Below are 18,766 nucleotides of genomic sequence, written 5' to 3' on the forward strand. Positions count from 1 at the left end.
TCTCTTCGTAGCGCACCCGATTTTTCCCGAGCGTCACCGGCGGCGCTGCGGCGGGGAGACAGGGGCTTGTGGACCGGCCGGCCACGAGTTCTCTCTCTCTTCCGAGCCATCGATCAAGCAACAGCTTTCTTCGAGCATTTTAGTGATAGTGATTCGAGTGCGACGAGCGAATTCATTTTTAAGAAAACGTGTCTGTGCGGACTTAGGCTACCTAGCCGTGCCTTTATATTCCACGTGAGATTCGAGTCCTTCTCAATATACTCTTCACGTGCGGCCGTGTCGATAGCTGGCCCACAAGGGAGCCGAGCCTCCCATTTGCGTCGCAATCTTCGTGATCCGACTTCCGGGGATCGAACTTCCCCATTTGCGTCGCGATCCTCGTGGTCCGACTCGCGCAATGAATTTCTCGACGTGATTTCACGCCCTTAAAGAAGTAACGCTCGCACCTCTGATTTGTAATATCTACGTCGTCTTTTTTGTGTGTACTGAGCTCAGTGTAATAGTTTTTCGAATAAACTTTAAAGGGAGTTTTTGCCGGGTTCACACTTGCGGGCTCGGATTTTCCTTCTTGGGTTCGCCCTAACTACAGTCTTTTAATTTAAATCAAAAAGTTTTCCACACTATCATCCAACTCAAACTATCTCGCCTATCGAAGGGGATTCGAAAAGCGGGAATACGATCACGCGCGGTCGTACAATTATGTTATAATGTTTAATAACATTTAAAACACGTATGTAACTCATGTTTTTAAAATATTAAGGCAGTATATTATTCAGTAATATTTTAAAAATATTTATCAAACGTTATGTCATAACGTTTAATAAAATTTAAAAAACATTAATAAGTGCAGTTTTTAAAATATTTTAATAATATTAGAATAGCAATATTATTAAGTAATATTTTTAAAATATTTATCAAATGTTAAGTTATAATGTTAAGAAATTTCTCTAAAATTAACGTTTCAAAAATGTTGATCAATGTTTCTTGCTTACTGGGTTATTATCATGCCATGTGGCAAGGTTTGCTATGTTATTTGCGTAAATTTTGTAATTTCTCTATGTAATATTAATGTACAAGTCTTTCTCTGTTATTTACAGCATCATGTGATGAAAACTTTTGTCGTAAAGTTGCTCGAAACTTTTAGAAGATAAAGCAAAAGACAATTACTTGTCATAAAATTGTTGTCAAAATTGAAACAATCCTTGCTGTAAAGCTTTCACGATATGTGATTTTAGCAGGCCTGGTTAGCTGGAACCTTTATACTCCACTAAAATATACAAAGGTTTCTCATGTATTTTTATTTATTTGTACTATTTGTCTATTATATTTTGCCGACACTATTTTTTCATATTTTTCTTGTTTTTCTTCGTCTCTGTTTATTTTTTCTAACCCTTCTGCATACTCCTTCTCTTCTAGTTTTAGCCTATCTATTTTCTGAACATTTACAAACTTTAACATATAATTATCTTATTTCATTCTTTTCTTACTTCAATCCTTTTTCTTCCTTTTTCCTTTAATTTTTCTCCAATATTCCAGAATTATCTTATTCTTCTTTACTATTTTCTTCTTTTCTTCATATTTCACCACCCTTTTTCCATCTATCTTTATTTGTTTTTGTCTTCTTTAGTACTATATATCGAAGTATTAAAATCTAAATCTAAAGTTGATCTGATATACTTTTTTTGAATTATCTCAACTATTATTTCTTTTTAGCCCAAATTTTAGCTACATACAGTAAAATATTTTTTATTAAACTATGAAGCATTCTTAGTCTTCTTTCAAAACAATTTTTTAATTTTCATTGTCCTATTCCCCATGCCTATTCCATTTCATCGTTTCTTTTTTAACTGTCTTTTTCATGTATGCCTCTCCGTTTTCTTTGAAAATAATACCCCAAATATTTGAATCATTTAACTTCATTGATTCTTTCATTTCATCACTTCCAATTCTTGTTATTTTTTTTCATTACTTTTGTAAAGAGAAGTTCCAGTTGCGCACAGTAATAAACGGACATAGCAGGTTGAGTAAAACGGACACAGTAACAAATGGACACAGACCAAACGAACACAGTAACAAACAGACACAGTACAAAACGGACACAGACCAAATGCGCACAAACCAAACGAACACAGTAATAAAAGCGCACAGTGCGAAATGGACACATGGAGTAACAAATGCGCACGGATCAAATGCGTACAGACTAAACGGACACAGTAACAAATGCGCATAGTGCAAAACGGATACAATAACAAATGCGCACGGACCAAATGCGCACAGACCAAATGCGCACAGTGCGAAACGGACACAGTCGCGAAAGGAGTGGTTCACTTGGACACAGTACAATTGAACACAGTGCAAATGGACACGGTGCAAATGGACACAAAATATTGTACACGTTTCAAATGGACACGGTTCATTTTGACACAGGAATTTTGGACACAGTAATTTTGTACACATGAAAAATAAATTCTGGACAAATTACAATTTGGGCACGATAAAAATGTACACCGTGCAATTAAACACGTAAAATTTGTACACCGCAAAGTTGTACACACTAAGTTATACACGGTGAAGTTATACACCGTAAAATTGTACATCGTCCATTTATACACGTAAAGTTGTGCACAACAAAGTTGTACATCGCAAACTTGTACACCGCAAAGTTGTACACGGCAAAGTCGTACATCGTGTATATTGTATTGCAAAACTTCAAACACATATAAACTTCACTTTGTTTGCAAAGCACAACATGGGTTAGTGACTTCGACGGGATGGATGCCGAAGGCCCCCCTTACACCCCCCCTACCGTGTGTGTGTGTGTGCAAACCATTCTCTGCACCACATGGATTGCGACTTTCCAAGCAAAACTCTGTGGTATACAATTTTGCGGTGTACAACTTATACGTGTCTAAATGAACGGTGTACAATTTTACGGTGTACAACTTTACAGTGTATAACTTGGCGGTGTACAACTTTGCGGTGTACAAATTTTACGTGTCCAATTGCACGGTGTACATTTTTATCGTGTTTAAATTGTAATTTGTCCAGAATTTATTTTTCCTGTGTACAAAATTACTATCTCTAAAATTCCTGTGTCAAAATGAACCGTGTTCATTTGAAACGTGTACATTATTTTGTGTCCATTTGCACTGTGTCCAATTGTCCAAGTGAAGGCCACTCGTAGCAAACCCATGTGGTGTAGAGAATGCTTTGCACGCGCGCGCGCGCACACACACACACACGAAGGGGAGCGAGGGGGGCTTCGCCCCGCCTCCCGCACCCACCTTATCGGTAGGGGTGCCCTGAGAAGTTGCAACCCATGCGGTAAGTTCGTGCGCATTTGGCCTGTGCGCATCTGGTGGTTGCGCATTTGGTCCGTGCGCATTTGGTCTGTGTCCGTTTCACATTGTGTCCGTTTGGTCATTGTGCGCATTTGGTCTGTATCCATTTGTTACTGTGTCCGTTCGGTCTGTGTCCGTTTGTTACTGTGTCCATTTCACTCAGCCTGCTGTGTCCATTTATTACTGTACGCATCTGGGACGCTCCCAAAGGAAAGAGGGTGATTGTGTATAACAGGAAACTCTGGATGGAAGGAAAAAGGTGGGGATGGGACGACATAACGAAGAGAATAGTGGAAGATGGAAGAAAACGGAGTTGAGGGGAAGGAGAAGAAAGAGGGAGGAAAAAAGTTATAGAGAGGAGAAAAGGGAGAGAGAGGAGAGAAAGAAGGGAGAGGTGAAAGGAGAGGTGTAGGAAGAAAGAGAGAGGGTGAAGGATAATAGAGGGCAAGAGAGGGAGGTTGGTAGAGATGTAATGCTGCCCAATGGCCAGGTCGGTAGGAAAAAGAATATTATTGTAAGATCGATGTAAATATATATATTGTTAAGTGGTGTAAGGCGCAATGCAGAAAAGTTGATGTAAGGGGTTTGGTGAACCCCAGGAAACACCCCGCTGACTTCATTAGGTGTGTGTTTGTGTGTGTGTGTGTGTGTGTGTGTGTGTGTGTGTGTGTGTGTGTGTGTGTGTGTGTGTGCGCGCGCGCGCGCGCGCATATTATATATGCATAAATATACATATATGTACTTATACATAAATACATAACATTATTGCACAATTTTTTTTATCTATTGTATTCCTCTTTATTTCTCTCATTCCATCTTTTTCCCTCTCTTTTCCATAATCTCTTTAGCTTTAAATAAAGTATTTTTATTTCTTCCTCTCAAGAGCAATTAATTTTATGAAATAAATATTATATTATTGTTATATATAAACATCATATCATTTTCTTTTTATAAATGTTTAACATTTATAGAAAAAATCAAATGTTTGTAACAACCTTGTAGATATTACATGTATAGTTAATTAAATAATTAAAATTTATAATTAAAATAATTTTAAAATGTTCTTAATATATTTTATATATTTTAATACTCCACCTACCACACATTTAAAAAAACTTTTTTAATGATTTAAGTAGGTCTAATTTTAGTCTCTTTAGTTCTTAAATATATAACACATATTTTAAAAACAATTTCGGATTGTCAAATAACCATATTAATAAAACAAACAAAAACTCAGGTCATTATTATTTTAATGTTAACTACAAGAATGTGTAAAAATTAGAGATTCTATTATATTAAAAAAAATCTTTATTTTACTCTTCTTTGTATTTTTTCTTAACTGTTTCTAATTCTCTATCTTTCTCCTTCTACTTCTTCTTTTTTCTCTACCTCTCCCCCCTGTTTAGGATCATGCATGTATATACATATAATACTTACATACCATTACATATTATTACACAATGTTAATACTTAATTTTTTCCTTTTTTCTTTCTTTTTCTTTCTATCTTTCTGTCTCTCGATCTCTAACTACAAACAGCCATGATCAAATTACACCATTAAACTATAAAAACTGTCAAACTATCAACTAAACTATCAAATGAGACTAATTTTCTTTTCAAGTTGACACAACTGGCAAATTTTATTCAGACAATTACAGTTACGACGTTTCGGCCCCTGCTTTGGGCCCTTATCAAGTAATGAACAATCATATATGACTGTTTTTTAAATATGACTATTAAAAAAGAAAATAATAAGTTAATCATAAATTTGTTTAATAAACCGACGTTCTCCCAACGTTATGTAAATTTCTATTCTAGCCATCCTGCAAAGTACAAAACTAATACTATTATCAGTTTAATCAATCACGCGATATTATTCCGACGATAGATTTCATGAAGCAAATATTGCAAATATTAAAAAAGTAAAGAACATCCTATTAAACAATTGCTTCCCCTCGAACTTAATAGACCGTCATGTCAGAAATAGACTAAAATTTTTTTAAACTGCGAAAGAATTTTTCGCGTAACGTTTCGAGTATAAAATTTGACTTTAAGAAATGCATAATACTACTATATATCAAGGGCAGTAGTGAAAATGTCAGTCACTTTCAAAATAAGTTCGGTTTAAATACTGTATATACCCAGCTAGCCAGGCTGTTAAAATCACATATCGTGAAAGCTTTACAGCAAGGATTGTTTCAATTTTGACAACAATTTTATGACAAGTAATTGTCTGTTGCTTTGTTTTCTAAAAGTTTTGAGCAAATTTACGGCAAAAGTTTTCATCACACGATACTGCAAATAACAGAGAAAGACTTGTACATAAATATTACGTATAGAAATTACAAGATTTGTTCCGACGCGATAAAATGCAAAATTTAAGCAAATAACAGAGCAAACCTTGCTACACGACATGACAATAAATTTATGGCAGAAAAAGGAAATCTTGTTAAGCACAGAATAACGGCAAATTAGTAGCAAGAACAAAATAAAACTTGCCGAGCATACTTTCGCAACAAAATTGCGACAAGGTGTGTCCGTAAACAGCTTAGTTTTTGTTGGCAAGGCTTGTCGCAAATAGTATGACGCACATTTTATGCAAATAACAGGGTTGCATTATCGGGTTTTAAACTTTATTTCTGACTTTACTATCTATCTCGAGATGGCGCATTTCTCGTGAAAAAGATTTACCTACTGGATTAATAAAAGGGGCTCGTTGAGAACAGAGAAACAAGTACGATTGCACCATTCACATTTGATATTGGACTAATTAGTCTAATATTTCAGTCTAATAATCATTTTTGTTGATCTAAATTTTGACAATATTTGTCCTGTTCTTGCCACAAATTTGCTATCATATTGTGCATAGCAAGGTTTGTCTTGTTTTTGCCACAAATTTGCTATCATGCTATGTTCAGCAAGATTTGCTCTATTCTTGCCACAAATTTGCTATCATATTGTGTACAGCAAGGTTTACCTTGTTCTTGCTGCAAATTTGTTGTTATGCTTTACTAGTAAATTTTACCCTGTTATTTGCATAAAATATGCGTCATACTATTTACAACAAGCCTTGCCAGCAAAAGCTAAGCTTAATGCGGACACACCTTGTCATAATTTTGTTGCAAAGGTTTGCTCGAGTTTGCGGCAAACTTCGCGCAAAGTTTGCGTCATTTTGCTAGCTGGGTACAGTTCCAAAAAAACTCAACGAAATAATTCGACGCGGAAAAGACAGAACATTTAAATCGAACACTTAGAGAAAACAAATGTAGTGTATCGCATTAAATGTAAAAATTGTTCAGCGTCTTACATCGGACAAACCAAGCGTCATTTAGAAAAACGCATTAATGAACATATAAACAACATAAAAAAACATGAAACTAGTCAATCCGTTGTAAAGTTACATTGATGTTTCAAGAATCATGACTTTAATTGGTCGATACCTACAGTACTACATAACGAAAAACACACTCGAAAAAGAGAAATCGTTGAAATGTTTCTCATAACTTTTTTCCTAGTTGCGACCGACAATTTTTCCTTGCAGATTCGTGTTCTACGCACCGAAATACACAAATTTACCAAGTTTTATCGAAATCGGAGGTAGGGGCGTTATACGGCATATTTACCCATTAATCATGTGCATAATAAAACGGAACGCAACCATTCGCATCGTCACTACGGCGTTTGCATCATATGTAATAAGTTATGTGGGTCGTCAGGGGTTCGCGCGAAGTGACTTGCAGTGTGAGGTTATGTTTTGTTATGACAGTTCGTAAATTATTATACCATGATGTTTAACAATTAATTAATGACTGATGTGTCTTTTAAAAACAATATTTTAAGAGAGGTCAAAGATTCGAGAGGCATGATTGATTCGTTGTAAGTGTATAATTATAAGTCAAGTGGATCGTCAGTGGCTCGCGTCATGCACCAGCTCGCATGAAATGACATGTATGAGGTGTATGTTGATTTTTCAATTGTCAATTTAATCATTGACACCAATATAAAATTAATTAATCACAGAGTAACATAGCTCAGATTTTACACTGGTGTCAATGAGATAGATGAGATGTTGCGTGATGTAAAATGTGTATTATTGCTGTAATTGTCAAATCATATAATTTAAATTTTAAATTTAATGAGAAATTTTGAAGCGAGTTTCTTAATTCATTGATTTATTTTTGACTTATGTGTAAATGTTTAAAGTTATATTTGTGGATTTAGCAAAGTATATATTCTTAATTTAATATAAATGTAAATTTTTATAAATATTTAAAAAATTGAGAAATTTCGAAGCGAGTTGTTTAATTCATTGATTGAGTATTTGTATTATGTGTAAATGTTCTTTTTACACGATAAAGTTGTATTTGTGCATAATGCAATTTATTAATGAATGATTAAAATATTCACTTTAATTAATTTATGTTACATCATAGGTTAAATTTGATGAAAAATATTTTATCTTAGATTTATTTGATACATAAATAAATGTGATATGTATGTATTTAGGTTGAATCAAAAGTGTGATTTTTGCTTTTTGAAAGAAGCTTACACATATATATTACCTAGGTTGAATTTCATAAAAAGTATTATCTTGAATTTATTTGATACATAAATAAATGTGATTTTTTCCATCCAAAGGTATATACTTTTTAATTTAAATTTGATCAAAAATTTTATCTTGAATTTGTGATTTTTTCCTTAAAATAAAATATCACTTAGTCTATGTTACATCAAATAACATTTTAGTGACCAAACATAATTATCCTTTTAAAAAAAGGTAAAAAGGCTCCAAGTGTGTGGGCTTCTTTAAGGAAAGACACAAATTCAAGATAATCGTTTTGATCAAATTCAACTTGGGCCTGGTTCCAAAACATGCTCTAAAGAAAAATTTTATTAAAAAATTTATAGTATTATATCCGTTATATAAACTTTAGCTTCTTAATAAAATTTTTCTCAAAGAAAAAGTTTTAGAGTGTAACCTTAAGTGGTCTATAAATCTAAATAGTTTATAAAAAAATACAAAGTGCGTGATATCCAAACAAAATTACCTTTTTAAAAAAGGTAAAAAAAGTGCCAAGTGTGTGGTTTTCCTTTAACAAAAAATTTACAAAATTCAAGATAATATATAGCAACCTAAGTAATATACTAAGTGTGTCACATTTAACCTAAGTAATATATATTCCTGAAATTTTTAAAGTTTATACTCACATACAAAGTAACTTCTCTAAAAAAATAGTGATATCTAAATATTTTGCGCCAATTATAAGAACAAATACTTTTATAGAAACTAAAACATTATTACTATTCTTTAGCCAGTTTTTATAATACAAAACAATTTTTTAGATTTGACACTATAAAATGAGAGTATTACGTTTTTTTTCTATAAAAGTAATGATATATATATATATAGAACATGCTCCAACTGTAAAATAAATGTTTATACGAATTAGAACATCTACTTTGTTATTCTTTGCGTGGCATTTATAGTTTGATTTTTAAGTTCGTATCAAACTATAAAATGCTTACTCAGATATGTGAGCATCAAGTTCAACCTTCTATATTAATATTGATTAATGCCACAGTAAAAAGTCAGCAGTAACTGAAAGACAGTCATCAAATTATGTCAAATTGCAACAAGAAATTGATTAAGTCTTCAGGATAAAATTAATGATAAAATTAATAAAAATCTAGGACAATTGAGTCAAAGTGTTAAAATAAATAAAAAGTCATGATATGATTAAGATATTAAAGTAAAAGATATAATTTAAATTAAAATTAAAAGGGAAAAACAATAAATTAGATAAGTAAAATAATAAAAAATAATAAAAATTAATAAAAAATAAATAAATAAAAATTAAGAAAATTATATACGTAAAATCGAATTTAAAACATCTTAACTTACACATTATTATTAGTCAAAAAGCAGACTCTCTCTTGGTATTTGCGTGTGGATATTGCTAAGGTCGGACTTGTACTGGTCTATATTCCATTATTACCAATTATAACTGATAAAATATTACAAGATTTTAAAAACGAGATTCTTAATTTGTTACCTTGTCGCCCACTCTTTTATTTCAGATACGTAGATGACATTTTAATAGCTGCGCCAAAAGAAAAATTAAATAAAATATGTCAGATTTTTAATTCTAAACATAACCGATTAAAATTTACTTTGAAAGTTAGAGTCAACAATCAAATCAATTACTTAAATGTCACATTAAAACTGAAAGATAATCATATTATTTTTAATTTATCTAAAATTTTTTTAAAAAAACTAACTTTCTCGGGAAGATTTCTTAATTTCCATGTACACCATCCATTGAATCACAAAAAAGATATAATATTCAGAATAACAGATAGAATACTGCATTTGTCTAAATTCCATTAAAAAATCTAGTCCAAACAATAGAAATATTAATTAATAATTGCTATCCTTTGGATTTCATATTTTCAGTGATTAATAAAAGAATCAATCATCACATATTTAATAAACCTAACGAAAATAATTTAGAAAACAGGGAAAGAATGTATTTTATGTATTTTATAAACTATGTATTTTATCCTATACATTAAAAATGTTTTAGAAAAATGTCTTTTCTTAAACTCATTAAATGGTTGTAAAATTGCATATTCCCTAAATAATAAGCTAAATAAATTTATAAAAAATTATAAAAAATGATAAAGATATACAAAAATCTATGGATTAATGCGGTGTAGTATATACCATATTTCTTGTTACGACTGTGAAGCCTCATACGTATGCCAGACAAAAAGAAAATTAAAAACAAAAATCAATAAACACAAAACTAATATCAATAGAAATTATACATCCCCGATTTCAAGCCATAGACTTGATCTTAATCTTGAATTTAACCCAGATAGCACACGGACGTCCTCAGGACGTCCAGGACGGACTTCGTGGATATCCTGAGGACGTCCTGATTTTATCCCGGGACGTCCTCAGGACATCCTGAGGAATAGCAAACAAGCGCCACTTTTTAGTCCTCAGGACATCCTGAGGACAGTCTATCGGACATCCTGAGGACAGTCCATCGGACGTCCTGAGGATACCATAGGATTTCCTCAGGACATCCTCAGGAATAGCAAACAATGACCACTTTTTATCAGATTTTTAGATTTTTTTTTTTAGGATTTTTGATAAATGTATCGATTTTTTATAAGAAACTTATAAAAAATTTTTTGAAACGTTTCTCAGAAAAATTTAAAAAATTAAAAATTCCGATTAATTTAGAAAATTTTTTAAATATTTCTAAGTATTTTTAACAGTTTTTGAGAATTGAAAAAAAAACTTTAACAAAAAATTAAAAGTTCTAATTATTTCTACGATAATTTTGTAAGAGGAAGAAGACTATACATGTTTTAGCGACAGTTGTACCTTTTAAAGCATGTTTAATCTCTGTACCCGAGAAAACGGTCACCCATCCAAGTATCAACCATCGCCGACGATGCTTGACTTCGAAGACCATACGCATCCTAACGCTTCGTGATGATCCATGAGTACTTCTTGTTTATGCATACATATTTGTTATAGATCATTACAATAGATGTTGTCAGAAGGATGAAACATATATAGTTAACTTATATTTTTATAAATAAATATAAAGTTTTACAGTTTTTTAAAGTCATTTTTACATATGCGCGCGAAATAGCATGTGGAATAACTTATTAAAAAACTGTTTTTGCGCCGTTTGTATAAAATAAAATTAAAAAATTATTTAATGTCATCTTTTATAATTTTTTAGTATTGTTAATATGCCATATTGTTTCAATAAGTGTAGACATTCAATCTGACTTTAAAGTCAACATTTTTACACATTTGATTTTGCAATACATTCTAGAAATACGTACGATATTCAAAGATTTCTCACTTGCTATATTAATTTACGTTTTTTTCAAAAATTACTATACGTCCAGGATGTCCTGAATACTATTTTGGGATGTCCTGAGGACTTTCGTAGGATGTCCTGAGGACTCTCTTAGGACGTCCTAAGGACTGTCTTGGGATGTCCTGAGGATTGTTTTAGAATGTCCTGAGGACTGTCTTAGGATGTCCTGAGGACTTTCAGGATATCATTCTTAGAACATTCTGTGCTATCTAAAATGTCTGGTATTTATACAGTCATTATATTTAAGTTTATCTTCAGACATTTTGTAGCTAATGAAACTCTTTATACAATATTTTAAGAATAACGTTTTCAGCTAGAATACATATATCCTCAGGACATCCCAAGGATGTCCTCAAGACATGAGTAAAATTTCAATTTATATTAATACTATTACAGAATTTAACATTCTAAACTTACTTTAGAAGTCAAATTTATACATAAAATATTTACAATAATACAACTATTATATCCTGACAAGATCCCAGGACATCCCGGGACATATTCAAGATGATTCTGAGGACGTCCTGTGCTATCTGGGAAATGAGACAATGTAATGATACTTGATAGGAAACCCAATTATATAAAAAGATTAATCTGAAATGGTACATATAAAGAGACAATCTTTTAGTTTAAACATACAGAGTGACATATAACATCTTCCGAATATTTACCTCCCCATCATAAATTTTTTCTCTAATTACTAAAAACATAAACAAATCCAGATAGCAATCACAATGCTGTACACCAGTACAAGTCCGACCTTAGCAATATCCACAAGCAAATACCGAGTTTGTTTTTTTACTAATAATAATGAGTAAGTTAAGAACTTTTAAATTTGATCTTACGTTTATAATTTGCTTAATTTTTATTTATTTATTTTTTATTACTTTGCTTATTTATTTACTTATCTAACTTATTGTTTTTTCCTTTTAATTTCAATTTAAATTATATCTTTTACTTTAATATTTTAATCATATCATAACTTCTTATTCATTTTAAGACTTTGACTCAATTTTCCTAGAATTTTATTAAATTTATCATTAATTTTATCCTTAAGACCTAATTAACTTCTTGTTGCAACTTGACATAATTTGATGACTGTCTTTTAATTACTGCTGACTTTTTTAATTACGGCATTAATCAATATTAATATAGAAGATTGAACTTTAAGTTCACATATCCAAGTAAGCATTTTATTATCTAGCAATATTTCACAATAGTCGACTCTAATTATTTCAACACACAATTTAATTTGTTCAAAATATCCTTTTGTTTTTAAAAAACTTCAAGATAGAATAACCAATTTCAACTATAAGAACTTTTTGGATTGATGAATAATGAAAGAAAATATTGCTTCCGTACACTAAAAATGGTTAAAAACAATGCGCCGAAACGTCTGTATAATTAATCATTAAAGTGTTGTTACTAAGCAAATTTCAACCAGCTTTGGCTTTAATAGCATCTTTTCTATTTATTTATTTGTCTAATACAAGATTCCATACATATAGTTTTATTTTAATTGTAATATTAAGAATCTCTACTTTTATTCCACATTCTTGTAGCTGACATTAAAACATCAAAACAACAATGACATAAGTTTTTCCAATCGTCTATTTTATTAATATAATCATTTAACAATTAAAAAATTGTTTTTAAAACATATATTGTACATTAGAACTAAACTAAAAAACTAAACAGACTAAAATTAGACTACATTAATCATTAAAAAAGTTTTTAACAAGATAGGTATAGGTGGACTGCTTGTTTTTGATTCAAATTGAATTTAATTTATAATTTATTAATTGCACAAAATATATTAACAAATTAATAGATCTATTTTGTAACTCTTAATCAGTTTCATATCGTTACATTATCATTCCTGTGGGTTGAGGCTATCAGACGCGTCTAGGTGACGAATAGAAGGACGTTCGGGTGGGAAACTCTGGCCCAGGTCTAAACTCTGTATGCTGGAGTGGACCGCCCAGGTAGTAATAGCTATAACCGAGTCCGGCTGGCGTAAATCCGGCTGCCCAATGGTAGGGAAAGCCGCTGCCATGGACAAACTTCTTAAGTCAAGCTGGGAGCTATTGTGCCGAGGGCTGCGTGATACTGAGGGAGCAGTCTTAAACGATGCTTCTGAGGAACCGGGCGAAATCCCAGAGTATCTAGCCTTACTTACGCATGCGGAGTTCTGCGTGGACCACACTTTCCCTGCATGTGGGAACTGTATGAATTGTTCTCTCATTTTTAAAAATTGTCGGACTCCCATGGAGGTTTTGTTTGAGAACTCTGGAGTGATAAGAGGAGTGTCTGGTGCTGAACGGGCCCCTAATGGCACGGAAAGCACCAAAACTGCAAAGGATGGGTCGACAAAGGAAGCGAGTCTTCCCAAGAAAAAACGGTCTGGAGTCAACAAGAGGAGAGCTCAGAAGCAAAGGGAAGAGGCTCAGGCCGGGCTTCCTTAGGGTACTTCAAGGACCTCGACAACTTTCCAAACATTGACTCTGAGGGGGCTCAGAGAAACATTGATAACAAGCGCCGGAAGGGCCCTAAAAAAATTCCATAATTAGCAGGAGTGAAAAAAAAACAAAGGGTCCAGGAGACCCTTGCTTACACGGATCCCGTGGACTCCCTGACGAAGATAATTGCGTTGCGGAGGGGTTTCTCTTTGCGGTGCTAACTGCTGAGCAGCTGAGGGAGACGATCATTAAGGAGATCCAGGAGCGTTCCTTGCAAACATTTGACGGCATTTTTCTGAGGGCAGGGACCGCGGTAATCAGGTGTACAAATGCGGAGTCGTTGAGATGACTTGAAAGCCGGATCGACGACATCGGGCCGTGCGAGGACGCCAGGCTCAAGGTAATGGGACTGGAGGTGCTACAAAAACAGTACGAAGCCGTGGTATGAGTCCTAGAACCTCCCGTAAGTACGGCTGCAGTTTTGAAGCTGCTGGAGCGGCAAAATCCTGGAATCAGCACTTCGAGCTGATGCGTATATGTTAAGAACGTAGGAGCTACCTGCAAAGGTAAAAACCTTGTTTTCGGCATTCCCCAGTCCAATATCCTTAAACTCGAGGCGCTGGACTTTTTTTCTCACCTTGGGATAGACCGCATCACTGTCAGGAAGACCGGGACACCCTAAGATAAGGAGGAGAGAAGAGAAACTCAATCCAAAGATCTCGTCCTCGTAAATGGAAGGAGGGTGACCGAGATGAGCTTCACTCAAATCAACTTGCACCATAGCCTCAGCTGTTCTTTTCAGACGCCAACCTAGAGTGCATTCAATCATATCATTAATATTTGAACCTTGACTGGTCCAAGGCCGTATTAAGAATTTTAGATTGTTTGAACCCCTGTTTGAAGAACGACCCAAGACTTATGTAACTGTTAAGAGGTTGGAAACCCAACTGCTGCCGGATCTCCGTTCTAGGAACTTAGTAACGGTTGTGATCGAGACCATCAGCGAAGCCAAAACAAAAAAAAGTAGTGGTGGCATCGCGCATCGATGGTATCCTACTTTCTGCATAAAGAGGACTCACTGCCATTGGATCCGGTAGTTCATTTGGTAGAATTTTGACAGAAGGAACAACTTCCCTTCATTCTGGAATGAAATTCGCGCATGGTATGGCGGGAATACAGACATCAACAAAAGAGATAAGAGGTTATTGGAGTTTCTGGTGTCTACTGACCTAGAAATTCTTAATAGAGGTAACGAACCTACTTTTGTCACAGCGTGGAAAAAGGAGATATTGGACCTAACCGTCTATTCTATGCAGTTAGTACAAGAGGCAACTAGCTGGATGTTTTTTTTTAATCCTTCATGTCGAATCACAGACAAGTTACTCTCCAGGTTGGCCAAGGCCAAGCGAGAGTGATAAGAGTGGGAAACCCCCAAAAAACGGACTGAAACTCATTCCGTAAAGACTTGGCTGTCAGTTTCAAGAAATTTCCCAAGAGACATGGAACCTCACAAGAAATAGAACTGTGCGTTGAACATCTGCAAAAAGCTCTCGTTGACAGCTTTGAGAACAACTGTCCGAAAAGAATGGTAAGAAACATCAAAACAGAAAGTCTCCTGATGAACCCCAAGGCTGCAGGAGCACAGAAGTGTAGCACATCGTGCTTGGAAAGGAGCCAGGAACACGAACCGTCTGACTGATTAGCATTCCACTCTGCTGTATCGTTCATCAAGGAGCAATTAGAAAGGCTATGTGATTAGTACATAAAAGGCGGATTCAACAACACACCGCACAAGATGGTGTGTAAGGAGGCTGCTCGCAGGGGCGTGCCGGAGAGAATCAGATTAGATCAAATGCATGCTCGTGCGTCAGGTGACAGCATCACTGGAGCTAATCTTTTCTGCCAGCGTGATAGGACAAAGATAATCATTTCGCTTGACAAATACGCTACGGTTTTCCAGGCAAAAGTGGTAGGTATCATGAGATGTCTAGAACCTATTGGAATTCAATAGGGTAGGAAGGCATATCAGAATCTGCTCGGATAATCAAGCAGTGGTTACGGCACTGGAAAATCCGAAAGTCAAGTCGTGGCTGGTCTGGGACTGCAAGTGCATACTGGGCAAGCTGGCGAAGGACATTGTTGGTCTGGTGTAGGTCCTCGGACATTCGAGGATCAAGGATAACGAAATAGCCAACCTATTTGCCAAGAAGGCGGTAAGAACAAGGTTGCTGGAACCGGAGCTAGCTATCGGGGTCTCTTTCTGTCTGAACAGAACGAGAATCAGGATTTGGCTTCAGGACCAGCAGCTAAGGTACTGGAGGAAGGAAACGGAGGTTAAATGCAGAGAGACCAGAGAGCCTGTTGGGGGAGTGTTCCGATGAGAGCCTGGCTAGAAGCATGAAATCTCTGAGCAAAAAGGACGCTAGGCTCATGACGCAGTTGCCGAGGGGCCACGGCGACCTTGGCAACTATCTGCATAAATTGCCGTAGCGATATGCCTGATTGCAGATTTTATGATGAGGAGGAGGAAATTAACCTCCACATTCTTGAGTCCAGTGTTGGTCGGACCAAGCTTATTGGAATCAGATATTCTGGAAAAAGATCAGGTGAGGCAGTTACCTGTGGAGGATTTGCTCCGCTTTTGGAAAAGAGCAGGGCCCCTCTAAGGGCAACTGATAACCGAAAAGGCACAATGAACCCGGTCTGAGAGTGAGAGATGACACTTCGTTTAAAGACCATTCCCAATTTATTATTATTAATATTATTACGACATTGTCATTGCGCAGATATTAATCCTTTGCCGAATTAGGTTTCTTCAACAGATTTTCTTGAAACTTTGCGTACCATGTTTTTTAAATCGCTGATTCCAAATCTAAAATCAGATTGTAAATTTAATATGACGGATCTAATATGGCAGCCATCAGCTAGTAAATTAGTAAAAGTCTGAATATTTTTGCAGTAAATCAATTTTTTGGGGTTGTGTTACATATCCAAAATTGAATGATAAAGATAACATCAAAATTCAAAATGGCAAATACAATATGGCTGCCCACGCGTGGTATAATATTATACTTTCAACAACCTTCATGAATTTCTATCTCAAAAACGATACATCATAGCGAAATATCACAAAAGACTATTTATATTGTAAGTTATGTGTAAAATACGGCTATATCTTTTTTTAAATTTAAAATTTTCAGGTTTAAATATTTCAATTCACCATGTTAAATCCGCCATTAAAAATTTTTCAATTTTGATCACAAATTAATAATCAGCGACCACAAAAAAACCTTTATATTCAAAAATAATAAAATTCAATATAAAATTTTAGGAGAAATCAATTTTTTCTAAAAAAATTGCTTTTTTCACATTTAGATTGTTATAAACAATCACTAACCGATAATTGAGTGCAAAGAATTTTGGAAAAATGTAAACTAAGTATTCCTGTATCAGAAAATTAAAACATTATCATTAATATCCTGAAACATTTTTTATAATATAAAAATAAAAGAAAAACAAGTGTAAAGTATACTTTCCACTGGTAATAAAAGAGTTAATTTGTTAGTATATTTTGTGCAATTAATAAAGTATTAAAAAATTAGCTCTAATTAAACACACTACACCTATCTTTTTAAAAACTTTTATAATGATCGAATCCAATCAAATGGATTCAATGGATTTGGTCTGTTAGGTCTTAAAATGGATATTTTGCAGATCTCCATAAAAGTAACGTGGAACATCCTTATAATATTCCAAAGATGTTTAAAGTTCTGATTTGGATTAATTTTAAATGGGACTGTCCCGATTGCGCACATAAACGATCGGACACTGTAATATTTCCCAATTGGACACAGTCCCAATTGGACACAGATCCGATTGTACACGGTGCCGATTGCGCACCGCCCCGATCGAACACAATCTTAATCGGACACAATCCCTATCGGACATAAATCCTATTGGACACAACAGCGATCAGATACATAGCGTTTGAATCAGACACAGAATTAATTACACATGGATCCAATTACACACGATACGATTTCGCATCGTAGATAGTACATGGGTTAGCGACTTGGACGGGGTGAGTGCGGGAGAGGGGCTAAAGGCACTCTCCCCCCGGTGCGTGTGTGCGTGCGTGTGTGCGTGCATGCGTGCGCGCGCGCGTGTGTGTGTGTGTGTGTGCGCGCGCGCGCTTGTGTGTGTGTGCGCGTGTGCGCGCGCGCGCGCGCGAAGCATTCTCTGCACCACATGAGTTTGCAACTTTCCACGCAAACTGGCGAATATGCTACGGGTAGTTTAAATGAACTGAAAATTGTAATTTTAACTCAGACCATCTCAATATTGGCTCAGCATTGTTTTTGCATTATTCTGCGATGCGGAATCGTTTCATATGCAATCAGATCGGTGCGCAAACCAGTCCGTGTGCAATCGGATTCGTGTGCAAACATGTCAATGTTAAACATATGTTCCACAGATGCAAAACTCGGAACCTGTGTTATATTTAATGAAAAGTTTTTTAATTGTAGTGTAATTATTTGCCATATTAATACTACAATTATTCAATTTTAAGAATCGATACAATTCCTCTTATGTAGACTCGACTTCTTCCAGTTGTTGATTAAAAATTTTAGTGCATGTTTCAAAAAAGTAACTATTAAAGTAACAGATGGAAAAGTAAAAAGTGAAAAGAAACGAAGTTAGGTTATTATTAGTTACCAAAAAAGTAACTGTAATTGTAACTTTTGTTACAAGTAATTCGTAATTTCCCAATCCTGATTTACACATATCCGTAACGTCAGTGCCTCATCAATGCCGTGTCAGTGACATCTCTTTTAGTAATGATTATTCACATATATCTTTATATTTTCATCAGTTTGATCCCAAGTAGCAAGGTACGTCCACTGGACGTCAATAATTCGTCATTTAAGGTCGCGCACGTCATGTTACCAAATTAAGACGTAATACGTCATTCCTTGACCTATTAATTACGTCAGTCATTTGATCATCCTACAACGTATTTCCGACGTCATATTCTTGACTAATTAATAACGTTAGTTAA

General features: G+C 34.5%; 2 protein-coding genes across 2 annotated transcripts in view; both read right to left on the reverse strand.

Moving 5' to 3' along the window:
- Positions 1 to 18,766, reverse strand: part of LOC105835433 (ADP-ribosylation factor-binding protein GGA3) — a gene marked incomplete at its 3' end in the record, with an annotated part of 67,699 nt that overhangs the window by 16,762 nt on the left and 32,171 nt on the right.
- On the reverse strand, positions 12,694 to 14,557 carry LOC105840907. The gene is made up of 2 exons (XM_012687989.3): positions 14,345 to 14,557; positions 12,694 to 14,265 (listed from the first exon to the last, which is right to left on the reverse strand). Exons 1-2 carry the CDS (start codon positions 14,534 to 14,536, stop codon positions 13,798 to 13,800), a joined length of 660 nt encoding a protein of 219 aa, XP_012543443.1. The 5' UTR covers positions 14,537 to 14,557; the 3' UTR covers positions 12,694 to 13,797.

This window comes from Monomorium pharaonis, chromosome 4 (genome assembly GCF_013373865.1).
Source record: "Monomorium pharaonis isolate MP-MQ-018 chromosome 4, ASM1337386v2, whole genome shotgun sequence".
Lineage (NCBI taxonomy): Eukaryota > Metazoa > Arthropoda > Insecta > Hymenoptera > Formicidae > Monomorium > Monomorium pharaonis.